Below are 22,225 nucleotides of genomic sequence, written 5' to 3'. Positions count from 1 at the left end.
CCATAATTGCACAAGCTGTTTGTAAATAATTTTAGTGAAAAACCTAAAGTTTGAAAAAGTGAACAATTTTTTTTTATTTGATTGCTTTTGGCGGTGAAATAGTGGCATGAAATATACCAAAATGGGCCTAGATCAATACTTGGGGTTGTCTACTACACTACACTAGAGCTAAAATTAACCCTAGAAGCTCCCTACATGCTCCCTAATTAACCCATTCACTGCTGGGCATAATACACGGTTGGTGCGCAGTGGCATTTAGCAGCCTTCTAATTACCAAAAAGCAAAGCCAAAGCCATATATGTCTGCTATTTATGAACAAAGGGGATCCCAGAGAAGCATTTACAACCATTTATTCCATAATTTCATGAGTTGTTTGTAAATAATTTCAGTGAGAAACCTAAAGTTTGTGAAAAAATTTGTGAAAAAGTGAACAATTTTTTTTATTTGATCGCATTTGGCGGTGAAATGGTGGCATGAAATATACCAAAATGGGCCTAGATCAATACTTTGGGATGTCTTCTAAAAAAAAATATATACATGTCAATGGATATTCAGAGATTCCTGAAAGATATTAGTGTCCCAATGTAACTAGCGCTAATTTTGAAAAAAAGTGGTTTGGAAATGGCAAAGTGCTACTTGTATTTATGGCCCTATAACTTGCAAAAAAAGCAAAGAACATGTAAACATTGGGTATTTCTAAACTCAGGACAAAATTTAGAAACTATTTAGCATGGGTGTTTTTTGGTGGTTGTAGATGTGTAACAGATTTTGGGGGTCAAAGTTAGAAAAAGTGTGTTTTTTTTCCATTTTTTCCTCATATTTTATAATATTTTTTATAGTAAATTATAAGATATGATGAAAATAATGGTATATTTTGAAAGTCCATTTAATGGCGAGAAAAACGGTATATAATATGTGTGGGTACAGTAAATGAGTAAGAGGAAAATTACAGCTAAACACAAACACCACAAAAATGTAAAAATAGCCTTGGTCCCAAACGGACAGAAAATGGAAAAGTGCTGTGGTCATTAAGGGGTTAAACACTTTTTTTATAATGACCTTATTTGAATGCTGAGGTTTTTTGTTTTTTTTTATAAACATTATGTACAGTACTATTTTCTTCTTAAATTGAAAGAGTCCACAGCTGCTTTCATTACTTTTGGGAAATAAGAACCTGGCCACCAGGAGGAGGCAAAGACAACCCAGCCAAAGGCTTAAATACTCCTCCCACTCCCCTCATCCCCCAGTCATTCTTTGCCTTTCGTCCCAGGAGGTTGGCAGAGAAGTGTCAGATTTTTTGTCTCTTATGGAGGGTAGTACCTTTCGGCATGGGACAGGAGTTTTAAGTAATCCTGTCAGTCTTTCAGTGAGGGCCTGGATGAAAGTTAGAGTCCGGAGATGCAGGGAGAGTCTTTCCGCGAAACTATCCCAACTCAGATTAACAGCTCCACAAGCAATCTGCCTTGTCGAACTTTGCTCCTCTGCCTGCTTTCTTCTCTCAAGTCGATGGCGGAGGCGATGCTACTATTCGGCACACTTGAAAGGCTGTGTTCCTTTTCCACGGCGTAGATTCCGGTAAGATCATTTCATTTTACTTTATTCATCAATGTACTGTAATGTGAATGTTTTCCCAAGAGGCTACCACCTTGCCGGTCTAACTTATCATAAGGGTCTCATTGAGTGAGTCTCTTTTAGTATCTTGGAATCGAGGGTTAATATTTCCTGAGGGGGGTTATTGAACAGGGGGGTTTATAATCATGTTTGTTATGTGATTCATCCTGCTTATGTGTGATGTTTATGGGCTTGTGGCTTGGAACATTGAGGCCTTTGGAAGTGACGCGCCTTTTGGTTGGGCGGGCTTTTTTGGACTGTATGTTTCACCTTGTGTTTGGGCGTTGTTACGTTCCGTTTTTCATTTCCGCATTCCCGATCGTGTGGCGAAGGAAATTTTCTAGTCCACAGGGGTCTGGTCATAGGAGGTAGTGAGTGCCCCAGCTATTGGGGGTGTCAGGTGCCGTTTTTGTTTTAACTACTTTAGTCCATATTAAAATTTCCTCTATCCAGTTATGGAGGATTCTGATGCTGAGACTGTGCTAATTTTAGATTCACGGAGGATTTTGATACTGAGACTATTTTGATTTAAGATTCAGATTCTGTGTCCGGTGACGAATCCGGATTGGCCTCGTTGACACCTGTCAACCAGTTTTGTTCCGTATGCCATTTCAGAGCGCCTGGTTCCTCAGGCTCGGGGAATCAAGGCAATGCTGAGCCATCCACCTCTGGGGGTCCTGTCCTCCGAGAGGCGAGTTTCCTACCAATTCATACTTCTACACATGCGGGTGACCCAGTTTCTGATTCCTCCATGCAGGGTGGCGTGTTTCCCCCGGAGGTTGCAGCACGTTTTCACCTTCACATAATGTTGGCGATTGTCTGTAGAGTCCAGACATTTTTTTGAGAATGTGCTTGTGCCCTATTGTCCTGGGCCTTCTGCCTTAGGGAGGGCCTCTACAGTTCCCTGCGGGTGTAACTGTCCCTAAATGTTGTGCCTTTTGTTACAGGATTGCACGCTTTCGCATATTGCTCAGACATGTTTTTCAGTTATTGAATGACCCTATCGTTACCAGATACTGGGATTTTCTGTCTGCTAATTCGATTGGTGCACCTCATTAGACATGTGGAGATGAAGTAATCTTCTGATTGTTATTTGTTTGAGATTTTTCCCAGTTTTGAAGGATAGGGCTCCGTTTGGCTGGTCCTGCAGGTAGGCCTGTGTCTTTTTGGGCGTTAACCTCCAGGTTGCCTTATATATTATTTATATCCGATGGGATGTCTTTTATTTGTTTTTGTTTTCCTTCGGGAACCTTCTGGGATTGATACTCTTTATTACTTCTTTGGAAGTTGTTTTGGACATATTATTCCTATGTTAAAAATGTCTGTTTTCTGTTTTTTCCCCTATGAGGGAGAATTTATGCAGCTTGCCAGTTGGGACCCTAGGTGCAGGCTGGTCCTGTCAGGTTCTTTCAGTCTTGCGGCTGTTCAGACACGTGGCACTGTTCTGCTCGGCTGATTCGGTAGAAGCGCAGAGTGCTCAGTTTATCATTGTTTTTCATGTTCAACTAAGCATTCAAGAGGACCTGTGGGTCCGTGAGGTGGGAAGGATTGTTTCAGTCCTTATAGCCTTCAGTCATAGATGGCCGGGCAGGGGAGTTTTCCGCTGCGTTACTCTTATCTGACATCTGCTTTCATCAGAACTTAGAGTTTTCCTCCCCCATGTGGTGGAGGGGTGGTGGGCTTAATGCCCCTTACTGCAATTGAGCGGTTTGGCCTTCATTTTTAGGCCTCTGGATTTGTCCTTTTGGGCTTGATCCAACAGCTTGTACAGGATAGATGTCTAGCATGCGGAAGGTTTGCAGTTGGAAACCAGTTGCAGCTCTTGACACCTTGCAGGTGTACGCGTTAGCTGTTTATAGTGTGTCTAGATGCAGCTCTTACTTTTTGATGTGTACTGTCTGTCTGAATTATAAGAGACCTTTGTTTTTTTCCATTGTCTCCTGTTGAGTGGATCTTTTTAAGGATCTGTGTTTGCGGTCGATGGTTGTTCCCTGCAGGGACTTTGTTTAGCTCGGGGTTTTCCAGAGCTGGGTAGGCTTAACATAGTAACATAGTAACATAGTAGATAAGGTTGAAAAAAGACTGAAGTCCATCGAGTTCAACCTATACAAATCTAAAATACTTACAAAAAGCTCCAGTTAAGATTAAATAACCCCATTAAAATGTGACCCATTTAATACTAGCAATCATATCCATGAATTTTGTTTATATACAGAAATTTATCCAGACTATTTTTAAATGTATCAATGGTATTGGCATTCACTACCTCCTTTGGTAATGAGTTCCACAATTTTATTGCTCTTACAGTGAAAAAACGTTTAGTTGCAGGAGATTAAATCTCCTTTCCTCCAACCTTAAATTATGACCTCTTGTCAGAAACAATTTTCTTGGAATAAACAGAGCTTCTGCCATCTCTGTATATGGGCCTTGAATATATTTATATAAAGTAATCATGTCACCTCTCAAGCGCCTTTTTTCTAAAGAGAACAGACCCAGTTTGGCTAGCCTCTCCTCATAGGTTAATTTCTCCAATCCCCTTATTAGCTTTGTGGCCCTCCTCTGAACTTTTTCTAGTTCTGCAATATCTTTTTTAGCAATCGGTCCCCAGAACTGCACTCCAAACTCAAGGTGAGGTCTTACCAGGGCTTTATATAATGACAGAATTATGCTTTCCTCCCTTGAATCAATACCTCTTTTAATACATGCTAGTATCTTATTAGCCTTTGAAGCCGCTGCCCTGCATTGTGCACTCATCTTTAGCTTGTTATCTATTACTACTCCCAAATCCCTTTCCTCCTGTGTTTGGCTAAGTCTTGTCCCATTTAAAAAATACGTAGCCTGCTTATTTTTACTTCCAAAATGTAGAACCTTGCATTTTTCCGTATTAAATCTCATTTTCCATTCACTTGCCCATAGTTCTAATTTTAGCAAATCCCTTTGTAAAGAGAGTTCGTCCTGCTCTGACCTAATGACCTTATTTAATTTAGTATAATCTGCAAAAATAGAGATGTCGCTATTTAATCCTTGCTCCAAGTAATTTATAAAAATATTAAAAAGAACAGGGCCCAGTACTGATCCCTGGGGGACGCCACTGATTACCTTTGTCCAATCTGAGTATGATCCATTTACTACTACTCGTTGCTCCCTATCTTTTATCCAGTTATTTAGACATGAGCTAACATTTTCAGCTATTCCCAGTCCCTTAATTTTGTGCATTAATCTCTCATGTGGCACTGTATCAAATGCCTTTGCAAAATCTAAGTATATCACATCAACTGATTCCCCTTTATCTATATTTTTTACTTACTTCCTCGTAGAATCTAATTAGATTAGTTTGACATGATCTATTTCTCCTAAAGCCATGCTGATTAGAACTCATAATCTTGTTTACACGAATATGCTCATCAATATAATCCCTTATAATCCCTTCAAATATCTTCCCCACTATTGATGTCAGACTAACTGGTCTATAGCTTCCTGGATCATCCCTGCTTCTCTTTTTGAAGAGTGGCACCACATCAGCTTTACGCCAATCCTGGGGTACCATGCCTGAGGATAATGAGTCTTGAAAAATTAAGAGTAAAGGTTTGTCTATAACAGTGCTAAGTTCCCTTAACACCCTTGGTTGTATTCCATCTGGGCCTGGAGTTTTATTTACCTTAATATTTTCCAGTTTTTTCCTGATATCCTCTAAACAAAACCCAGTTAGTGGTATGGACTGGAATGTTCTATTCTGTTCCAAAGTATCATTCAATGGTTCCTCTCTTGTGTATACCGAAGAAAAAAACTGGTTTAGTACCTCAGCTTTCTCCCTGTCATTATTTATCATGCTACCCTCCACGCATTTTAATGTACCTATATTATCCTTCTTAGATTTTTTGCTATTTATGTACTTAAAGAACCTTTTAGGGTTAGACTTAGAATCCTTGGCAATTAATTTTTCATTTTCAATTTTGGCTAATTTGATTGCTTTTTTTCATGCTTTGTTACATTCCTTATAAATATTGTATGCTGAGTCTGTACTATTTTCTTTTAATAATTTAAATGCCCTACATTTTTTCCTAATTTCTCGTAACACATTTTTATTTAGCCATAACTGCTTTGTTTTTTTTATTTTTATAACCATATGGTATTTGTTGATATGTATATTTTATTTAACAGATTTTTAAATATTATCCATTTATCCTCTGTATTTGTATTAGAAAATACATTGTCCCAATTTATACTATATAATGATTTCCTTAAATCGTTGAATTTTGCTTTCTTGAAATTAAAAGTCTTAGTTAAGCCTTTAAAACACTGCTTATGAAAAGAGATTTCAAATGTGACCATGTTATGATCACTGTTACCCAAATGTTCTTTAACTTCTATGTTTGATATTATATCTGTATTGTTTGATAGCACTAAATCCAATATAGCTTTACTCCTAGTTGGCTCCTCTATTAATTGTGACAAGAAGTTATCCCTGAGAACATTTAAAAATCTATCCCCCTTAGCTGAATTACTAGTTTCATTGGCCCTTCCTTGTGTCCTCTGCTTGTGCGGTGATGATAGTGAGACTAGTCCTGCTAGTAGGATTTTTTGGCCTCGAGGTATCCCTTGGTTGTCCTGAGGCTCTGAGAAGTATCTTCATACAACTTCTAGCCTTGCTCCTTGGAACGTTGGACTTTAGCTAGGGGTGGTTCCTTCCTTTGGTCGGGGCTTTCGAGTTCTTCTTGCTATCCGGATTCTGTGGATATACATCCATACCCTTGTGTCTGGCTCTTTGTCCATTTGGGGTGTTTAGTTCTAGGGTAAGGTATGCCTGAACTATTAGCTGCCTGGACCTGTTTTTCTCACTGAGATTTCCGGTTGCTGAAGCTTCACTTGGCCTTTTTCCTGACCCAGTCTTGGGTGGTTTTGGAATCTTGGATCTCAGGGCTGGTCGGGGTGTTCCACGGTAGTGGGAACTTGGGCTATGTTCTTGCTCCATCTACCTAACCTGGTCATGATTGGCCAGGTTTTCGGAGTATTTTTTACTCTTTGCCACAGAGTAGGCCATGTCATCTGGTGGTTAGCTGTGTGGCTTGAGCCTCAAGGGTGGCTGGTTCATACCCAGCTGCTGGCGTTGGATGTCCAATTTCTGGTGCGTCTTAGGGTTGCATTCCCCTGGTCAGCTTGCCAGTGTTTCTGTGGATTCCCTGCTCTGCAGGTGAATGGGTTGGCTGTCCCTCTGCTTGGCAAGCTACTTGTAGGAGGATCCTTTTCTAGGACATCTGTGTTGGGAATTTATCTTCCCATTAGCCGGTGACTTCAGGCCTTGAGAACAGTTGTTGCCCTTCCGGCATCATCCCTTTTCTTTAGGGGATATCCTCCTCCCTATGGAGATAGAGTCCTTGCTTGGGGCTTCTCCTGGATGGGAGGGGGAAAGGTGGGATTGGTTCCCCCTGGGGTCTTGCTGGCTCCAAGCAGACTTGTTGGGCCTTTACTTGATAGATCCTTAGGTCTATGGCCTTGTTGTCTGTTTTCAGAGTCGGGTTGTACTCTGTGGGGATGGCTGTGCTATCCTTACGCTCGTTCCTGTACCTGTTTCAGGATTCTTTTGTTCCCCTGTCTTGGATCCCTGAGGCTGGGTTGGTCCAGCTGGGTGTGAGTCTGCAGGTCAGAATGGCCGAGCGGTCTAAGGCACTGCTTTCGTGTTGCAGTCTCCTCTGGATGTGTGAGCTTTGTTGAGTCTATCCTGTTAGCTTAGTCTTCTAGGGTATAGAGTTTCCTTTCAACTTGCTCCATTGATTAGAATAGGGTTTACTCTTCCTTCAGGTTCTGAGGGTATACTCTCCTACTCGGTCGGCCTCAATTGAGGTTTTGTGTTCCCCTTTTTAGGGACCTGTGTGTAGGTCCAGTGACTTAGGTTGCTTGGAGCATGTCCTCTGTCTGGGGGTTGCTTTTGCGGTCTGTTTCTAGCTTGACTGCTTCTTCTTCCTCGCAAGTACCCTCTGTGTCGTCCTGTTATGGACTCTGTGTTCTCAAACTCGGTGGTTTTTCACCTGGGTGTATTACACACTTTTTCATGGTCGAATACTTTGGTATTCTATGGTCAGATATGGGGAGGACTTTGCCTCTTCAGTTGCATGCCGTGCTTGCAGGATGTTGGAGAGACGTCTGTTCTGTCTCTGTGTCCGTTCTTATCCCGGGTTTCGCTTGGTATAGGTGAGGCCTCCTTTCCCTGTTTGGGCCCCTTTGGGTCTCTGTGAGCTGGCCTCACTCGTGGAGGTGTTTTTTTTTTGTATTAGGGGACCTTTCGGTTTGCTTGGTTCTCCTTTGCCCTGTTCCCTTGGGGGTTTTCGGCTGATGTCACCTTCATTTGTGGAGATGAGCGGTGGGGGACCGTTTGTTAGGCGACGGTGTCTCCTGGTGGACTGTTGGCTCAGTCGAGTCCGTTTGCAGTCTATAGTTTGGCTTCTGGACTAACTGTGAGTCAGTGTCATTGGGGCTTTTCCTCTTAAAATTTTCTCAGCTTCAGACGAAGCAGGGTTTTTTATGGGTAGTGGTTCAGTAGTTCAGGCCTGGTGCCTTCAGTATTGTACCCTCCCATCTTGGCATTCAGTGTCCTCTATAGCTTGCGTATTGTTTTCCTTAAAGTAATGAGTCCACAGCTCCCCACCTGTAATTTTATGTGGGGGTCCTTATATTCTTCTGGCACCTTTCACCCTGATATTTCTTCTACTGTTCCTTTGCAGAATGACTGGGGGATGAGGGGAGTGGGAGGAGTATTTAAGCCTTTAGCTGGGGTGTCTTTGCCTCTTCCTGGTGGCAGGTTCTTATTTCCCAAAAAGTAATGAATGCAGCTGTGGACTCTTTCCATCTGAAGAAAAGGAAATTATCAGGTAAGCATAATTTATGTGTTTTGCCTGTACTGTATAATATAATGAAAATAAAAAATATTAATGTGAAAACTGACTAAACTATCTGTTTAGCTTATATAACTATTGAAAACAGTTTGATGTAATACATTTTTGTTTAAAAAAAAATAAAAAAAATATATACTTTAAAAAACATTTATGCAAAGAAAAATCTAGTGTATAATGTCCATTTAAGACCTCTTATTTGAAAACAACAGTCCTTATCTTTAAAATGTGTGGTCCAGTGCCATAAAAGTTGTCAGTTAATTTTCATAACAATGACAAATGCCTCTCAGCATTTGTTCTATTTTACTATTGAGAGGTCTTTATAACCCCCTCACAACAGAAATATAATAGACCTAATTTGAATGAGTGACAACCTATCACCCATATAAGGGGTTTTATGTCTGTATACTGTAACTGTCAAGTGATTGTCATATTAATCGTGATCACCTGCCATTATCAGGGGTGGGAAATGACTGAAACGATTAGAGACTGGATTAGCTGAGGAACGGGGTACATGAAAAATGGGCACATCAGCAGAATTTTAAAATATTGTCATTTTCATGTCAACTTCATCATATGTCCAGCATTTTAAATAGTTGCTTAATGGCCATCTATATTTAAACCAAGTGTATGAGAAATTGCTCCATTATGTTTATTTTGTGTTTGAAATATATGTTTTTGTTCTTTGACACCACCACCCATTAAAATAGTCTGAACCTACAGGGAAATCAGATTGCCTTATTTCATCACTTTCTATACACACATGCTCTCTTATCTTGTTTGTATTCCAAAGACCAATACTTAGAGAGAACAATTGAAAAGTAAGTTTTTATTACTTATCTCTCCTACCTAAGAGTGTAATTTCTTCTGTTGGCTATGTTTACATTTGTTTATATATAATATTTAAGGGACACTGTACTATACAATTTGTTTCACCTTACTTAGGAATTTAAACCCAAGAGGTTGAAGAAAAAGAGAACCCCACCTATTCCTACTGTAATTGCATATAACCCTAAAGCTCTCTGTAGTAGTTTTATACCAATGTCAGCCTATGTGATATATTGTAATTGTCACCGTAATTACCAACAAGAAGAGATGTATTTTACTAAACATGTAATGTAATATGTTTACACATAAGTCATATTATTGTTTCCTTTTTTTCTTTTCGTTTTACTTATGCCGTATACTCCGTTGTAATATTTTGTTTAAAAAACTTTAATAAAATATAATCATAAAAAAAAAAATGGTTTCACCGTAATGTGGTCCAAATCACTTGTTATACCTACTGCAGAGTATTAAATGTATTGGACATTGGTTCTTCATGTTTTTCTCATTAAAACCATCACCTAGGACATGTCCATAACAATGGACTGAGCCTGCAAGCAAAGTAGCTAATGTTATTTATGTTATTGAAATGCTAATTATGGCTGGGGGATTGAATAAACACAAGCAGCTATTTCACATACAAAATCTCCCTCTCCCTCATACTTCCCCCACTGTGAGATTATTTAGCGCTATTGCCTCCTATTTACATAAGCAAAAGGTAGGGAACAGCAGCCAAAACAATTAGGCACAGGAGCCAGAAAGCAGCCACCTCATCCACATCAAGTGAAACTCCAAAAGAAAGGGTGCTCCAACCTTTGCAGTTTAAAGTAAAATGACCTTTATTGTGCCATGGTCCACAAAACAAACAACGTTTCAGACCTGCATTAGGTCCTTAGTCATGTCTATCTGTGTATGCAGAGAGGCTGCCTTTATATAAGTAAACAGGTGTAAAACAAATACATATGTGCAAATCAACTGCACATTAATTGTACAACAGCGCCATCTAATGCTGACAATTTTTATAACATTGAAAGATGGTATTTCTTATCTTAAGCAAGCACTGCGTACAAAAGTGTATTGACAACATTTCAAAAAGGCACAGTTAAAACATATACATACAGTCCCTATGCATATAATTAAAAAACAGAAAGCTACATTTGCATTATCAAAAACAATCATAATAAGACAGAATCCAGAGGTAATCCTAGTAGCAGAATAGCAACCATCATATATACTATATATACTGTGTATATATATATATATATATATATATATATATATATATATATATATATTTATATATTAACATGTAGGTCCAAGTTTATAGTATATCTTATTAAATGTCCGTGTGGTTTTTATTACATTGGAGAGTCCTGTAGGGAGGCCAGAGAGCGGATTACACAACATAAATCCAATATAAGATGTCAAAATAAGGATGCCCCTGTATCGTCACATTTTATTGAAACATAACATCAGCCAATTACGCTTCCAAATTATAGAAAGAGTAGATATCCCTAGGAGGGGTGGAGACAGAGAATTTCTCCTTAAGGTCAGGGAAATGTTTTGGATTAACAAACTACAAACTTTGAAACCTAAGGGTCTAAATAAAGATTTTGATTGGTCTCTCTTTAGGTAAACACTCTATCTGATATAAATGATTAAGATTGCCCATACAGGTTAAAAATTCAAAATTTAAAAATTTAAAATTGACATATAAGGTATTCAGAATGTTTGCACAAATTACATACATCAATATATTTTTGGGCTATCTGTATATATCCTTGCGCTGTTTATATCTTTTGTACCTGCATTTTTGTATATATGATGGTTGCTATTCTGCTACTAGGATTACCACTGGATTCTGTCTTATTATGATTGTTTTTGATAATGCAAATGTAGCTTCTCATTTTTTAATTATATGCATAGGGACTGTATGTTTTAACTGTGCCTTTTTGAAATTTTGTCAATACACATTGTACGCAGTGCTTGCTTAAGATAAGAAAAACCATCTTTGAATGTTATAAAAATTGTCAGCATTAGATGGCGCTGTTGTACAATTAATGTGCAGTTGATTTGCACCTGTGTAATTGTTTTACACCTGTTTACTTGTATAAAGGCAGTCTCTCTGCATATACAGATAGACATGACTACGGACAAATATATACATATACAAATATATATATACATATATATATATATATATATATATATATATATATATACACACACACACATATATATAAAATAAATCCAGAGATGTGCACTCTCACTTAAAGGGACATTATACACTCATTTTTTCTTTGCATAAATGTTTTGTAGATGATCTATTTATATAAAGCCCATAAAGTTTTATTTTAAAATAAATGTATAGTTTTGCTTATTTTTAAATAATATTGCTCTGATTTTCAGACTCCTAACCAAGCCCCAAAGTTTTATGTGAATACGGTCAGCTACCTTCTCCAGCTTGCTCCTGTTTGTTTGTGTAAAGGGTCTTTTCATATGCAAAAGAAGGGGGAGGGGGGGGGGGAGTATCTTATTTGCCACTTGCAGTGGGCTTTCCAGCTACCTTTTCAACAGAGCCAAACTGACAGCTTCTAAGTAAGTTTTTAAACAGTTTTATACTGGATTTTTATATCAGTATCTGTGCATCTTATTCTTTATAGTAGTGTCTATTACATGCAGTTATATGAAAATGAGTGTATACTGTCCCTTTAAAGTCCCAACTACCAGGGTGCTGGGGTTAGAGCTGTATAATATAACCATGTGTTTAGCTTACTGTTACTAGCCTATTGTGGACAAAATGTGGGAATATCTTCTCAATTTGATATTTGAATGGCTACATTTAAGATATGATGTTCTATTGCTAGCGGTTTTATTTGATTCGTATCCCTCTAAATACGTTGTCACTGTTTTTTTCACAGTATGTGTGCAAACACCATGGATGTTTTACAATATAATACTTAGACACATTATTTTACTATTTTGTGGCTCAGTGGTTGCTACTTGGCAGGTTTTTTTTTAAAAAGGGGAGGGGCTATATGTGTATATTTCACCACTTGTTCTGTTGCAGTTTTGTCTGAGGAAGGGGAGTTATTGTTCAAAATTAAAGTGTGATTGCGGTTGAAAAATCCAGTGAGTGTCTGCCTGGATTCTTGCTGATTTTATATAAATACTGGCCGCGATCCGATATAAATCGTCGCCCGCAAAAGCCGGTAAGGCCAAATTTTGCGTGGGTTTGGTATCCTATATACGACGTAACCTAGAAGTTATGCTCATATATTTCTGCCTTCGGCTGTAGTTTTTTGGCCCATAGACAGATATACCAAACCCGCGCAGTTTGGTATCCAATATACAGCGTAAGGACTTATGTGGCGAAAATGGAGAAATCTTACTCCATTTTCACCTCGCCACAAAATGCAGGCGTAGTAAGCCTTACGTTGAGTATTGGAGCCCCGTAATTCCCTAAACTGGCTGCAAAATAAAACCTAACACCTAACGCATGCGCAATGTCTATCTACCTGTCAACCGCGATCCCCCGCCGCCTCCCTAATAAAGTGTTTAACCCCTAAACCGCCGCTCCCGGACCACGCCGCCGCCTACATTAAATGTCTATCCCCCTAATGTGATCCCCCTTCACCGCCTCCATCTATATTAAAATTATTACCCCCTAATGTGAGCCCCCTACCCCGCCGCCACCTATATTAAAATGATTAACCCCTAATCTAATCCCCCTACACCGCAGCCACCTATATTAAATATATTAACCCCTAATCTGACCCCCCTACACCGCCGCCACCTATATTAACTATAATAACCCTAATTATATTAGGGTTAATATAGTTATTATATTATATATATTATTAATATAGTTAATAATTAATATAGTTTTTATATTATATATATTAACTATATTAACCCTAACACCCCTAACTTAATTATTATTGCAATAAATCTAAATAAAATTAATCTTATTATCTAAAATATTCCTATTTAAAACTAAATACTTACCTATAAAATAAACCTTAAGATAGCTACAATATAATTAATAATTACATTGTAGCTATTTTAGGGTTTATATTTATTTTACAGATAACTTGGTATTTATTTTAACTAGGTACAATAGCTATTAAATAGTTAATAACTATTTAATAGCTACCTAGTTCAAATAATTACCAATTTACCTGTAAAATAAATCTTAACCTAAGTTACAAATACACTATCAATAAATTTATTAAATAAACTACAATTATCTAAACTAAAATATAATTAAATACACTAAACTAAATTACAAAAAAACAAACACTAAATTACAAAAAATAAAAAAAAGATTACAAGAATTTTAAGCTAATTACACATAATCTAAGCCCCCTAATAAAATAGTAAAGCCCCCCAAAATAAAAAATTCCCTACCCTATTCTAAAGTACAAAGTAATCAGCTCTTTTACCAGCCCTTAAAAGGGCTTTTTGCGGTGCATTGCCCCAAAGTAATCAGCTCTTTTACCTTTAAAAAAAAATAGAATACCCCCCAACATTACAACCCACCACCCACATACCCCTATTCTAACCCACCCAAACCCCCCTTAAAAAAACCTATCACTAACCCCCTGAAGATCTCCCTACCTTGAGTCGTCTTCACCCAGCCGAGCCGAAGTTTTCATCCAATCCGGGCGATGTGGTCCTCCATCCGGGCGATGTCTTCATCCAAACGGCAAAGAAGAGTTTTTCCATCCGGGCGATGTCTTCATCCAAGCGGCAAAGAAGAGATCTGCAACCCGGGCAATGTCTTCCTCCAAGCGGCATCTTCTATCTTCTTTCTTCCGGCTCCATCTTCAGACCTCTACGCGGAACATCCAGCTGGCCCGACGGACTAATGACGAATGAAGGTTCCTTTAAATGATGTCATCCAAGATGACGTCCCTCGAATTCTGATTGGCTGATAGGATTCTATCAGCCAATCGGAATTAAGGTAGGAAAAATCTGATAGGCTGATTGAATCAGCCAATCGGATTGAGCTCGCATTCTATTGGCTGTTCCGATCAGCCAATAGAATGCGAGCTCAATCCGATTGGCTGATCCAATCAGCCAATCGGATTGAACTTCAATCCGATTGGCTGATTCAATCAGCCAATCGGATTTTTCCTACCTTAATTCCGATTGGCTGATAGAATCCTATCAGCCAATCGGAATTAAGGTAGGAAAAATCCGATTGGCTGATTGAATCAGCCAATCGGAATGAAGTTCAATTCTATTGGCTGATCGGAACAGCCAATAGAATGCGAGTTCAATCCGATTGGCTGATTCAATCAGCCTATCAGATTTTTCCTACCCGAATTCCGATTGGCTGATAGAATCCTATCAGCCAATTGGAATTCGAGGGACGCCATCTTGGATGACGTCATTTAAAGGAACCTTCATTCGTCGTTAGTCCGTCGGGCCAGCTGGATGTTCCGCGTCGGAGGTCTGAAGATGGAGCCGGAAGAAAGAAGATAGAAGATGCCGATTGGAGGAAGACATCGCCCGGATGAAAGACCTCTTCTTTGCCGCTTGGATCAAGACTTCACCCGGATGGAGGACCTCTTCTTTGCCGCTTGGATGAAGACATCGCCCGGATTGGATAAAGACTTTGGCTCGGCTGGGTAAAGATGACTCAAGGTAGGGAGATCTTCAGGGGGTTAGTGATAGGTTTTTTTTTTAAGGGGGGTTTGGGTTTTTTTTTAAGGGGGGTTTGGGTGAGTTAGAATAGGGGTATGTGGGTGGTGGGTTGTAATGTTGGGGGGGTATTCTATTTTTCTTTAAAGGTAAAAGAGCTGATTTCTTTGGGGCAATGCCCCGCAAAAAGCCCTTTTAAGGGCTGGTAAAAGAGCTGATTACTTTGTACTTTAGAATAGGGTAGGGAATTTTTTTATTTTGGGGGGCTTTATTATTTTATTAGGGGTCTTAGATTAGGTGTAATTAGCTTAAAATTCTTGTAATCTTTTTTTAATTTTTTTGTAATTTAGTGTTTTTGTTTTTTTTTGTAATTTAGTTTAGTGTATTTAATTGTATTTTAGTTTAGATATTTGTAGTTTAATTAATTTATTGATAGTGTAGGTGTATTTGTAACTTAGGTTAGGATTTATTTTACAGGTAATTTGGTAATTATTTTAACTAGGTAGCTATTAAATAGTTATTAACTATTTAATAGCTATTGTACCTAGTTAAAATAAGTACCAAGTTACCTGTAAAATAAATATAAACCCTAAAATAGCTACAATGTAATTATTAATTATATTGTAGCTATCTTAGGGTTTATTTTATAGGTAAGTATTTATTTTTAAATAGGAATAATTTAGTTAATATTATTAATATTATTTAGATTTATTTTAATAATAATTAAGTTAGGGGTGTTAGAGTTAGATAGGGTTAATATATTAACCCTAATATAATTAGGGTTAATATAGTTAATATAGTTGGCGGCAGTGTAGGGGGGGTAAGATTAGGGGTTAATATATTTAATATAGGTTGCGGCGGTGTAGGGGGATTAGATTAGGGGTTAATACATTTAATATAGGTGGCGGTGGTGTAGGGGGATTAGGTTACAGGTAAAAGAGCTGATTACTTTGGGACAATGCCCCGCAAAAGGCCCTTTTAAGGGCTGGTAATAGAGCTGGTTACTTTGGGACAATGCCCTGCAAAAGGCCCTTTTCAGGGCTATTTGTAATTTAGTTTAGGGTAGGGAAATTTTAGTATTTTAGGGCTTAAAAAATTTAATATAGGTGGCGGCGGTGCTAGGGGGGTCAGATTAGGGGTTAATATAGTGTAAGTAGGGGGCTCACATTAGGGGTTAATATAGTTTAAATAGGTGGCGGCGGGGTAGGGGGCTCACATTAGGGGGTAATAATTTTAATGTAGCTAGCGGCGGTGTAGGGGGGTCACATTAGGGGGTAAAACATTTAATGTAGCTGGCGGCGGTGTAGGGGGGTCAGATTAGGGGGTAAAACATATGTAGCTGGCGGCGGGTTCCGGGAGCGGCGGTTTAGGGGTTAATATATTTATTATTAGGAGTGAGAGGGGGGATTGCGGATAAAGGGGTATACGTGTCGGGTTATTTTTGGGAGGCGTGTTAGACAGTACGGGAGATTTAATACTTTAGTAAGGTTTTGTAGGCGGCGGCAGTTTCTAAAGTGCCGTAAGTCACTGGCGACTCCAGAAATTTGTACTTACGCAGATTTCTGGACATCGCTAGTTTGTCCGACTTACGGCACTTTAGCAAATGCCGGCGCCGTATATGGGATAGCTTGAGTTGCGAGCTGAAACTACGGGCGGCGCAGGTTTCCACGCTTGCGCCGAAACCTGCGCCGTATATCGGATTGCGCCCACTGTGTGTATATATATATATATATATATATATCTATATATATATATATATATATCTATATATATATATATATATATATATATATATATATATATATATATATATATATATAAAAATCCCAAATGAACTCTGCACTCACTCCACTGTACAACTGCCCAGGGTGCATCCAATGCCACAGTGTGCCTTCACAAATATCCAAAAAAATGAGAGCACTCACCAGGACTTAACACTTTAAAGCAATCACAGCTTTATTTTAACAAAGTGACGTTTCGAGGATTTTAACCTCGTCCTCAGACTTTACAATTGTGTACATACCTCAATTCTTTTAAACCCTCCACCGACTATCACCGCGATACCGGAAGTCACCCGGCGTCCTGTGCGCAAAACTGCGCATGTCCAGAGCGTCGGCATGGCAACCGGCCGCGGTGTACACTAAAAACAAAAAATGTGAATACAAATGGTTACAATACAGAGCTATTCAATTGTTGCAATATTCTCAATGCACTTAACATCCTAACAATGCGTACTACTATCTATTTCAAAAGCTAGATATCTAAAACACTTAACATCCCTACGATGCGTGTTAATAACCATTTCAAAGTTACCTAACTATTTATACAGCTGGGAATTGGTGTGGACTTAATTCCTAATCTTATATCAAACCTACCTCTACGTGTGGCTATACTAGCAATCATAATACAATATTCAGATTATTACTAACTTTAAGATAATACTCCCTAGACTTATATTATCACAAATAACAGTGCCAGTCCAGGTTGGTATTCAAACCTCCGGGCACCAAAGTGCCCAGATTGAAGATCCACCTGGACTCGCACTGCAACAGGAGTCTATCTCTATCGCCCCCCCTAGTTGGGGGTGGAATGTGATCTATGATCACGTATCTCAAGTCAGCAACCGTATTCTATGTTGGGAAGACTATCGATGACTTGCGCACCCGTATGGCCAATCATCGTGCAGCCATTCGACTGGCTATAAAAAACAAGGGGTCTGACCAACCCGTGGCACGACATTTTGCGCTGACTGGCCATACGGTCTGGGCACTTTGGTGCCCGGAGGTTTGAATACCAACCTTATACATACACACATAAACATATATATATATATATATAAAACACGGAAGGGAACTGCACTCTCATACCGGACCGGGTACACATCCCATGACCCTGCAACATGCTCAGCCCTGGGTGCCACTGGCACTCACAGGAAGCTGTGCTGTCCCCAGAGTCACATGCAGTTAACCCCAGTCATGTCTGGGTGCAAGAACCATAGGGAAAATTACAAAACAAATTAATACAACACACAGAGAAAACCCAACACTCACTTACAAGCTCTCAGCTAAGATTTAAAAGCAAAAATGGAAAGGTTAGTTACCTCGTCTGGCCAAATGGGACAAGCCCAGGTACCTCGTCAAGGTCCTTTCCAATACCTGGGACCCTAAAACAGCCACACAATGCAAGTTTTCAATTCCAAACAAACTGGGAACAAGGGAAGGGTGCACAGGCTTATGTAATCACCCTAGACATATACAAAACACGGAAGGGAACTGCACTCTCATACCGGACCAGGTACACATCCTATGACCCTGCAACATGCTCAGCCCTGGGTGCCACTGGCACTGACTTAGGCAGTCTTCCCAAAATGTCAATTTGCATAAATAAAAAGAGAGAAGCGCTCAACGTGGAAACGAACAATAGCATAATAGCTCTCAGCTAAGATTTAAAAGCTTTTAAATCTTAGCTGAAAGCTTGTAAGTGAGTGCTGGACTTTCTCTGTGTCTTGTATTAATTTGTTTTGTAATTTTCCCTATGGTTCTTGCACCCAGACCTGTCTGGGGTTAACTGCCTGTGACTCTGGGGACAGCACAGCTTCCTGTGAGTGCCGGTGAGCACCCAGGGCTGAGCATGTTTCAGGGTCATGGGATGTGTACCCGGTCCGGTATGAGAGTGCAGTCCCCTTCCGTGTTTTGTATATGTCTAGGGTTATTACATAAGCATGTGCACCCTTCCCTTGTTCCCAGTGTTTTCGGATTTGAGAGCTTGCATTGTGTGGCTGTTTTAGGGTCCCAGGTTTGGAAAGGACCTTGACGTGGTACCTGAGCTTTTCCCATTTGGCCAGATGCGGTAACTAATCTTTCCATTTTTGCTTTAAATCTTAGCTGAGAGCTTGTAAGTGAGTACTGGACTTTCTCTGTGTGTTGTATTAATTTGTTTTGTAATTTTCCCTATGGTTCTTGCACCCAGACCTGTCTGGGGTTAACTGCCTGTGACTCTGGGGACAGCACAGCTTCCTGTGAGTGCCGGTGAGCACCCAGGGCTGAGCATGTTGCAGGGTCATACGATGTGTACCCGGTCCGGTATGAGAGTGCAGTCCCCTTCCGTGTTTTGTATATGTCTAGGGTGATTACATAAGCCTGTGTACCATTCCCTTGTTCCCAGTTTGTTTGGATTTGCGAGCATGCATTGTGTGGCTGTTTTAGGGTCTCAGGTATTGGAAAGGATCTTGATGTGGTACCTGGGCTTGTCCCATTTGGCCAGATGCGGTAACTAACCTTTCCATTTTTGCTTTTAAATCTTAGCTGAGAGCTTGTAAGTGAGTGCTGGACTTACTCTGTGTGTTGTATTAATTTGTTTTGTTATTTTCCCTATGGTTCTTGCACCCAGACCTGTCTGGGGTTTACTGCCTGTGACTCTGGGGACAGCACAGCTTCCTGTGAGTGCCGGTGAGCACCCAGGGCTGAGCATGTGCAGGGTCATGGGATGTGTACCCGGTCCGGTATGAGAGTGCAGTCCCCTTATGTGTTTTGTATATGTCTGGGGTGATTACATAAGCCTGTGCACCCTTCCCTTGTTCCCAGTTTGTTTGGATTTGAGAGCTTGCATTGTGTGGCTGTTTTAGGGTCCCAGGTTTGGAAAGGACCTTGACGTGGTACCTGGGCTTGTCCCATTTGGCCAGACGAGGTAACTAACCTTTCCATTTTTGCTTTTAAATCTTAGCTGAGAGCTTGTAAGTGAGTGCTGGACTTTCTCTCTCTCTCTCTCTCTCTCTATATATATATTTATATATATATGTTAGGGCTAGACGGTATATGGGGGAAAAAAATAAATCGCGTTTTTTTTATAAAAAAAACTGCGATAGCGATTTAATTGCGATTTCCTTATAAATTACTATAACACCTTTATTTTTCATTAAAACATTTATTTAACACTACAGAATCTTAATGTACATGTTTCTCATTGACCAATACAGGCTGAGAGCATTAAAATACACACAACAAAACTAGTTTAAATAAAACATAAGTGCAAAAAATTATATATATATATATATATATATATATATATATATATATATATATATATTCAAATTACCTAAATAAAAGTGTATATAGATACATAATTTAATATACTCCTGACAGCCTGTATGTGAGGGATCAGAAAAGTAAATAAGCAATAACAATATTAAAAATAATAGAACTGCCACAGAAAGACAACCAGTTCTATGGTGATTCAAAATAAAAATATATCAAGCCTAAATGTAGATACAAGAGTTCAGCAAATGACTCCAGAAGGAGAAACCACTCTAAGTTCACCTTGCACCTAACTGGGCAAGTAACAACAGTTATATCGCAGATAGACACGACTCTATCTGATCCCACATTTAACATTCACGGTCCTCTACCATAGTAATAATCCCTACGGCGCCCCAGTCTGTGGCCTCTTCTAGCCTAGTAGGGCTGCTAAACCTTATAGGCAAAGGTGCTAGCTGGTGGGTAAACTCACTACCAGATGTGTACAAGACCGGCCCCGACACTTAATACATGTCGCACTCCCATATCGCCGGCTTCTCTACCACTCTCTCTGTGTCGGATCTCAATGGAGGTTGCTCAGGCTCCCAGCTGTGACGTAGAAACCGGCTTCTCTTCTCTTCAGTCGCGGCTGCATGTGTTGCAATCCAAAGCCTGTTCACATGGGGCGAGTGATGTCACTTCTGGGCGAGGCTTAAAAATCGCATACTCTCGCGGTTTTTAAATCGCGGCAGTTAATCGCGGTTTAAAAACGCATATGCGGTTAATTGTGCAGCCCTAATATATATATATTTACACATATACATGGATACAAGATATATGATTGAGCTCACAATTTGTACTGCAAATAAGATTTGTTTGTAAGAAGAGGACATTTTAATGTAACCAATAGGATTCTAGCTTTTGGAAGCCGGGTCGGCTGTAGTGGGGAGTTGAGTAAATCGACATGAATGCAGTGATATTAACATAGCATGCTTATTGCATTTTTGTCTATTGTATTTATTTAATAATGAGAACAAGGGTTCAGTGTACGTGTGAAGTCTGTAGCCTTCAAGGAAAATACTCATGTTATACATTTTTTGTCTCATTCTTCCCACAGGTACGCCATAACCGTTTGGTATTTTGATGCAAAAGAACGAGCAGAGGCCAAAGATAAATACCGATTGGGTAAGAAAAAAAAAAAAAACACTTTTGTATTCTTCCTTTTGATTGGTTGATTTTTTTAATTTATATTTTTATATATATTGTCTTTCAGTTTTTAACATTTAACAATTAGAGTTGAGAGGTGTCTAGTTTTGTGTAGAACAGCTGGCAACCCTAAACAATTCAATTATAAAATACATTTTTTTTTTAACTATTAACATACAACCCTATACATCTTATACATTTTTGTTTCATGATCTAAAGCAGCGCATCTCAAACTGTATTACATTGTTTTTTCTTCTTTAAATGCAAGTTCCTATCCTTAATAAACCAATGTTTTCTTGTCATGGCCCTTTCCTCCGATAGAATCAGGGGACTTGGTCTTATCAGCCAATGTGGAATTACACCACTGATACCGCAGCACTAGTTTCAGTTAAATTAAAAAAAACTACTTAAACAAAACAAAAAAAATCTGACATATTTAAATGCTTTTTGTCTGTCTATCTTACCTATCTATCTGTCTGTCTAACAGTTGTGTCTGTCCTATCTATCTCTATCTATCTATCTATCTATCTATCTATCTATCTATCTATCTGTCTGTCTAACAGTTGTGTCTGTCCTATCTATCTATCTCTATCTATCTATCTATCTATCTATCTATCTATCTATCTATCTATCTATCTGTCTGTCTAACAGTTGTGTCTGTCCTATCTATCTCTATCTATCTATCTATCTATCTATCTATCTATCTATCTATCTATCTATCTATCTGTCTGTCTAACAGTTGTGTCTGTCCTATCTATCTCTATCTATCTATCTATCTATCTATCTATCTATCTGTCTGTCTAACAGTTGTGTCTGTCCTATCTATCTCTATCTATCTATCTATCTATCTATCTATCTATCTGTCTGTCTAACAGTTGTGTCTGTCCTATCTATCTCTATCTATCTATCTATCTATCTATCTATCTATCTGTCTGTCTAACAGTTGTGTCTGTCCTATCTATCTCTATCTATCTATCTATCTATCTATATATCTATCTGTCTGTCTAACAGTTGTGTCTGTCCTATCTATCTCTA

General features: G+C 39.0%; 1 protein-coding gene across 1 annotated transcript in view; it reads left to right on the top strand.

The window, feature by feature from the left end:
* The window catches only part of LOC128666939 (prolyl hydroxylase EGLN2), a 75,611-nt gene that overhangs the window by 48,504 nt on the left and 4,882 nt on the right, over positions 1-22,225 (top strand). Inside the window, exon 5 of the mRNA XM_053721760.1 lies at positions 21,102-21,169. Coding sequence (XP_053577735.1) covers positions 21,102-21,169 — 68 coding nt within the window. The remainder of the gene's footprint in view (positions 1-21,101; positions 21,170-22,225) is intronic.

Source organism: Bombina bombina, chromosome 7 (genome assembly GCF_027579735.1).
Source record: "Bombina bombina isolate aBomBom1 chromosome 7, aBomBom1.pri, whole genome shotgun sequence".
In the NCBI taxonomy this organism is placed as follows: Eukaryota; Metazoa; Chordata; class Amphibia; order Anura; family Bombinatoridae; genus Bombina; species Bombina bombina.
The sequence above is the reverse complement of the archived record's forward strand: the minus strand, read 5'-3'. Positions and strand labels throughout refer to the sequence as shown.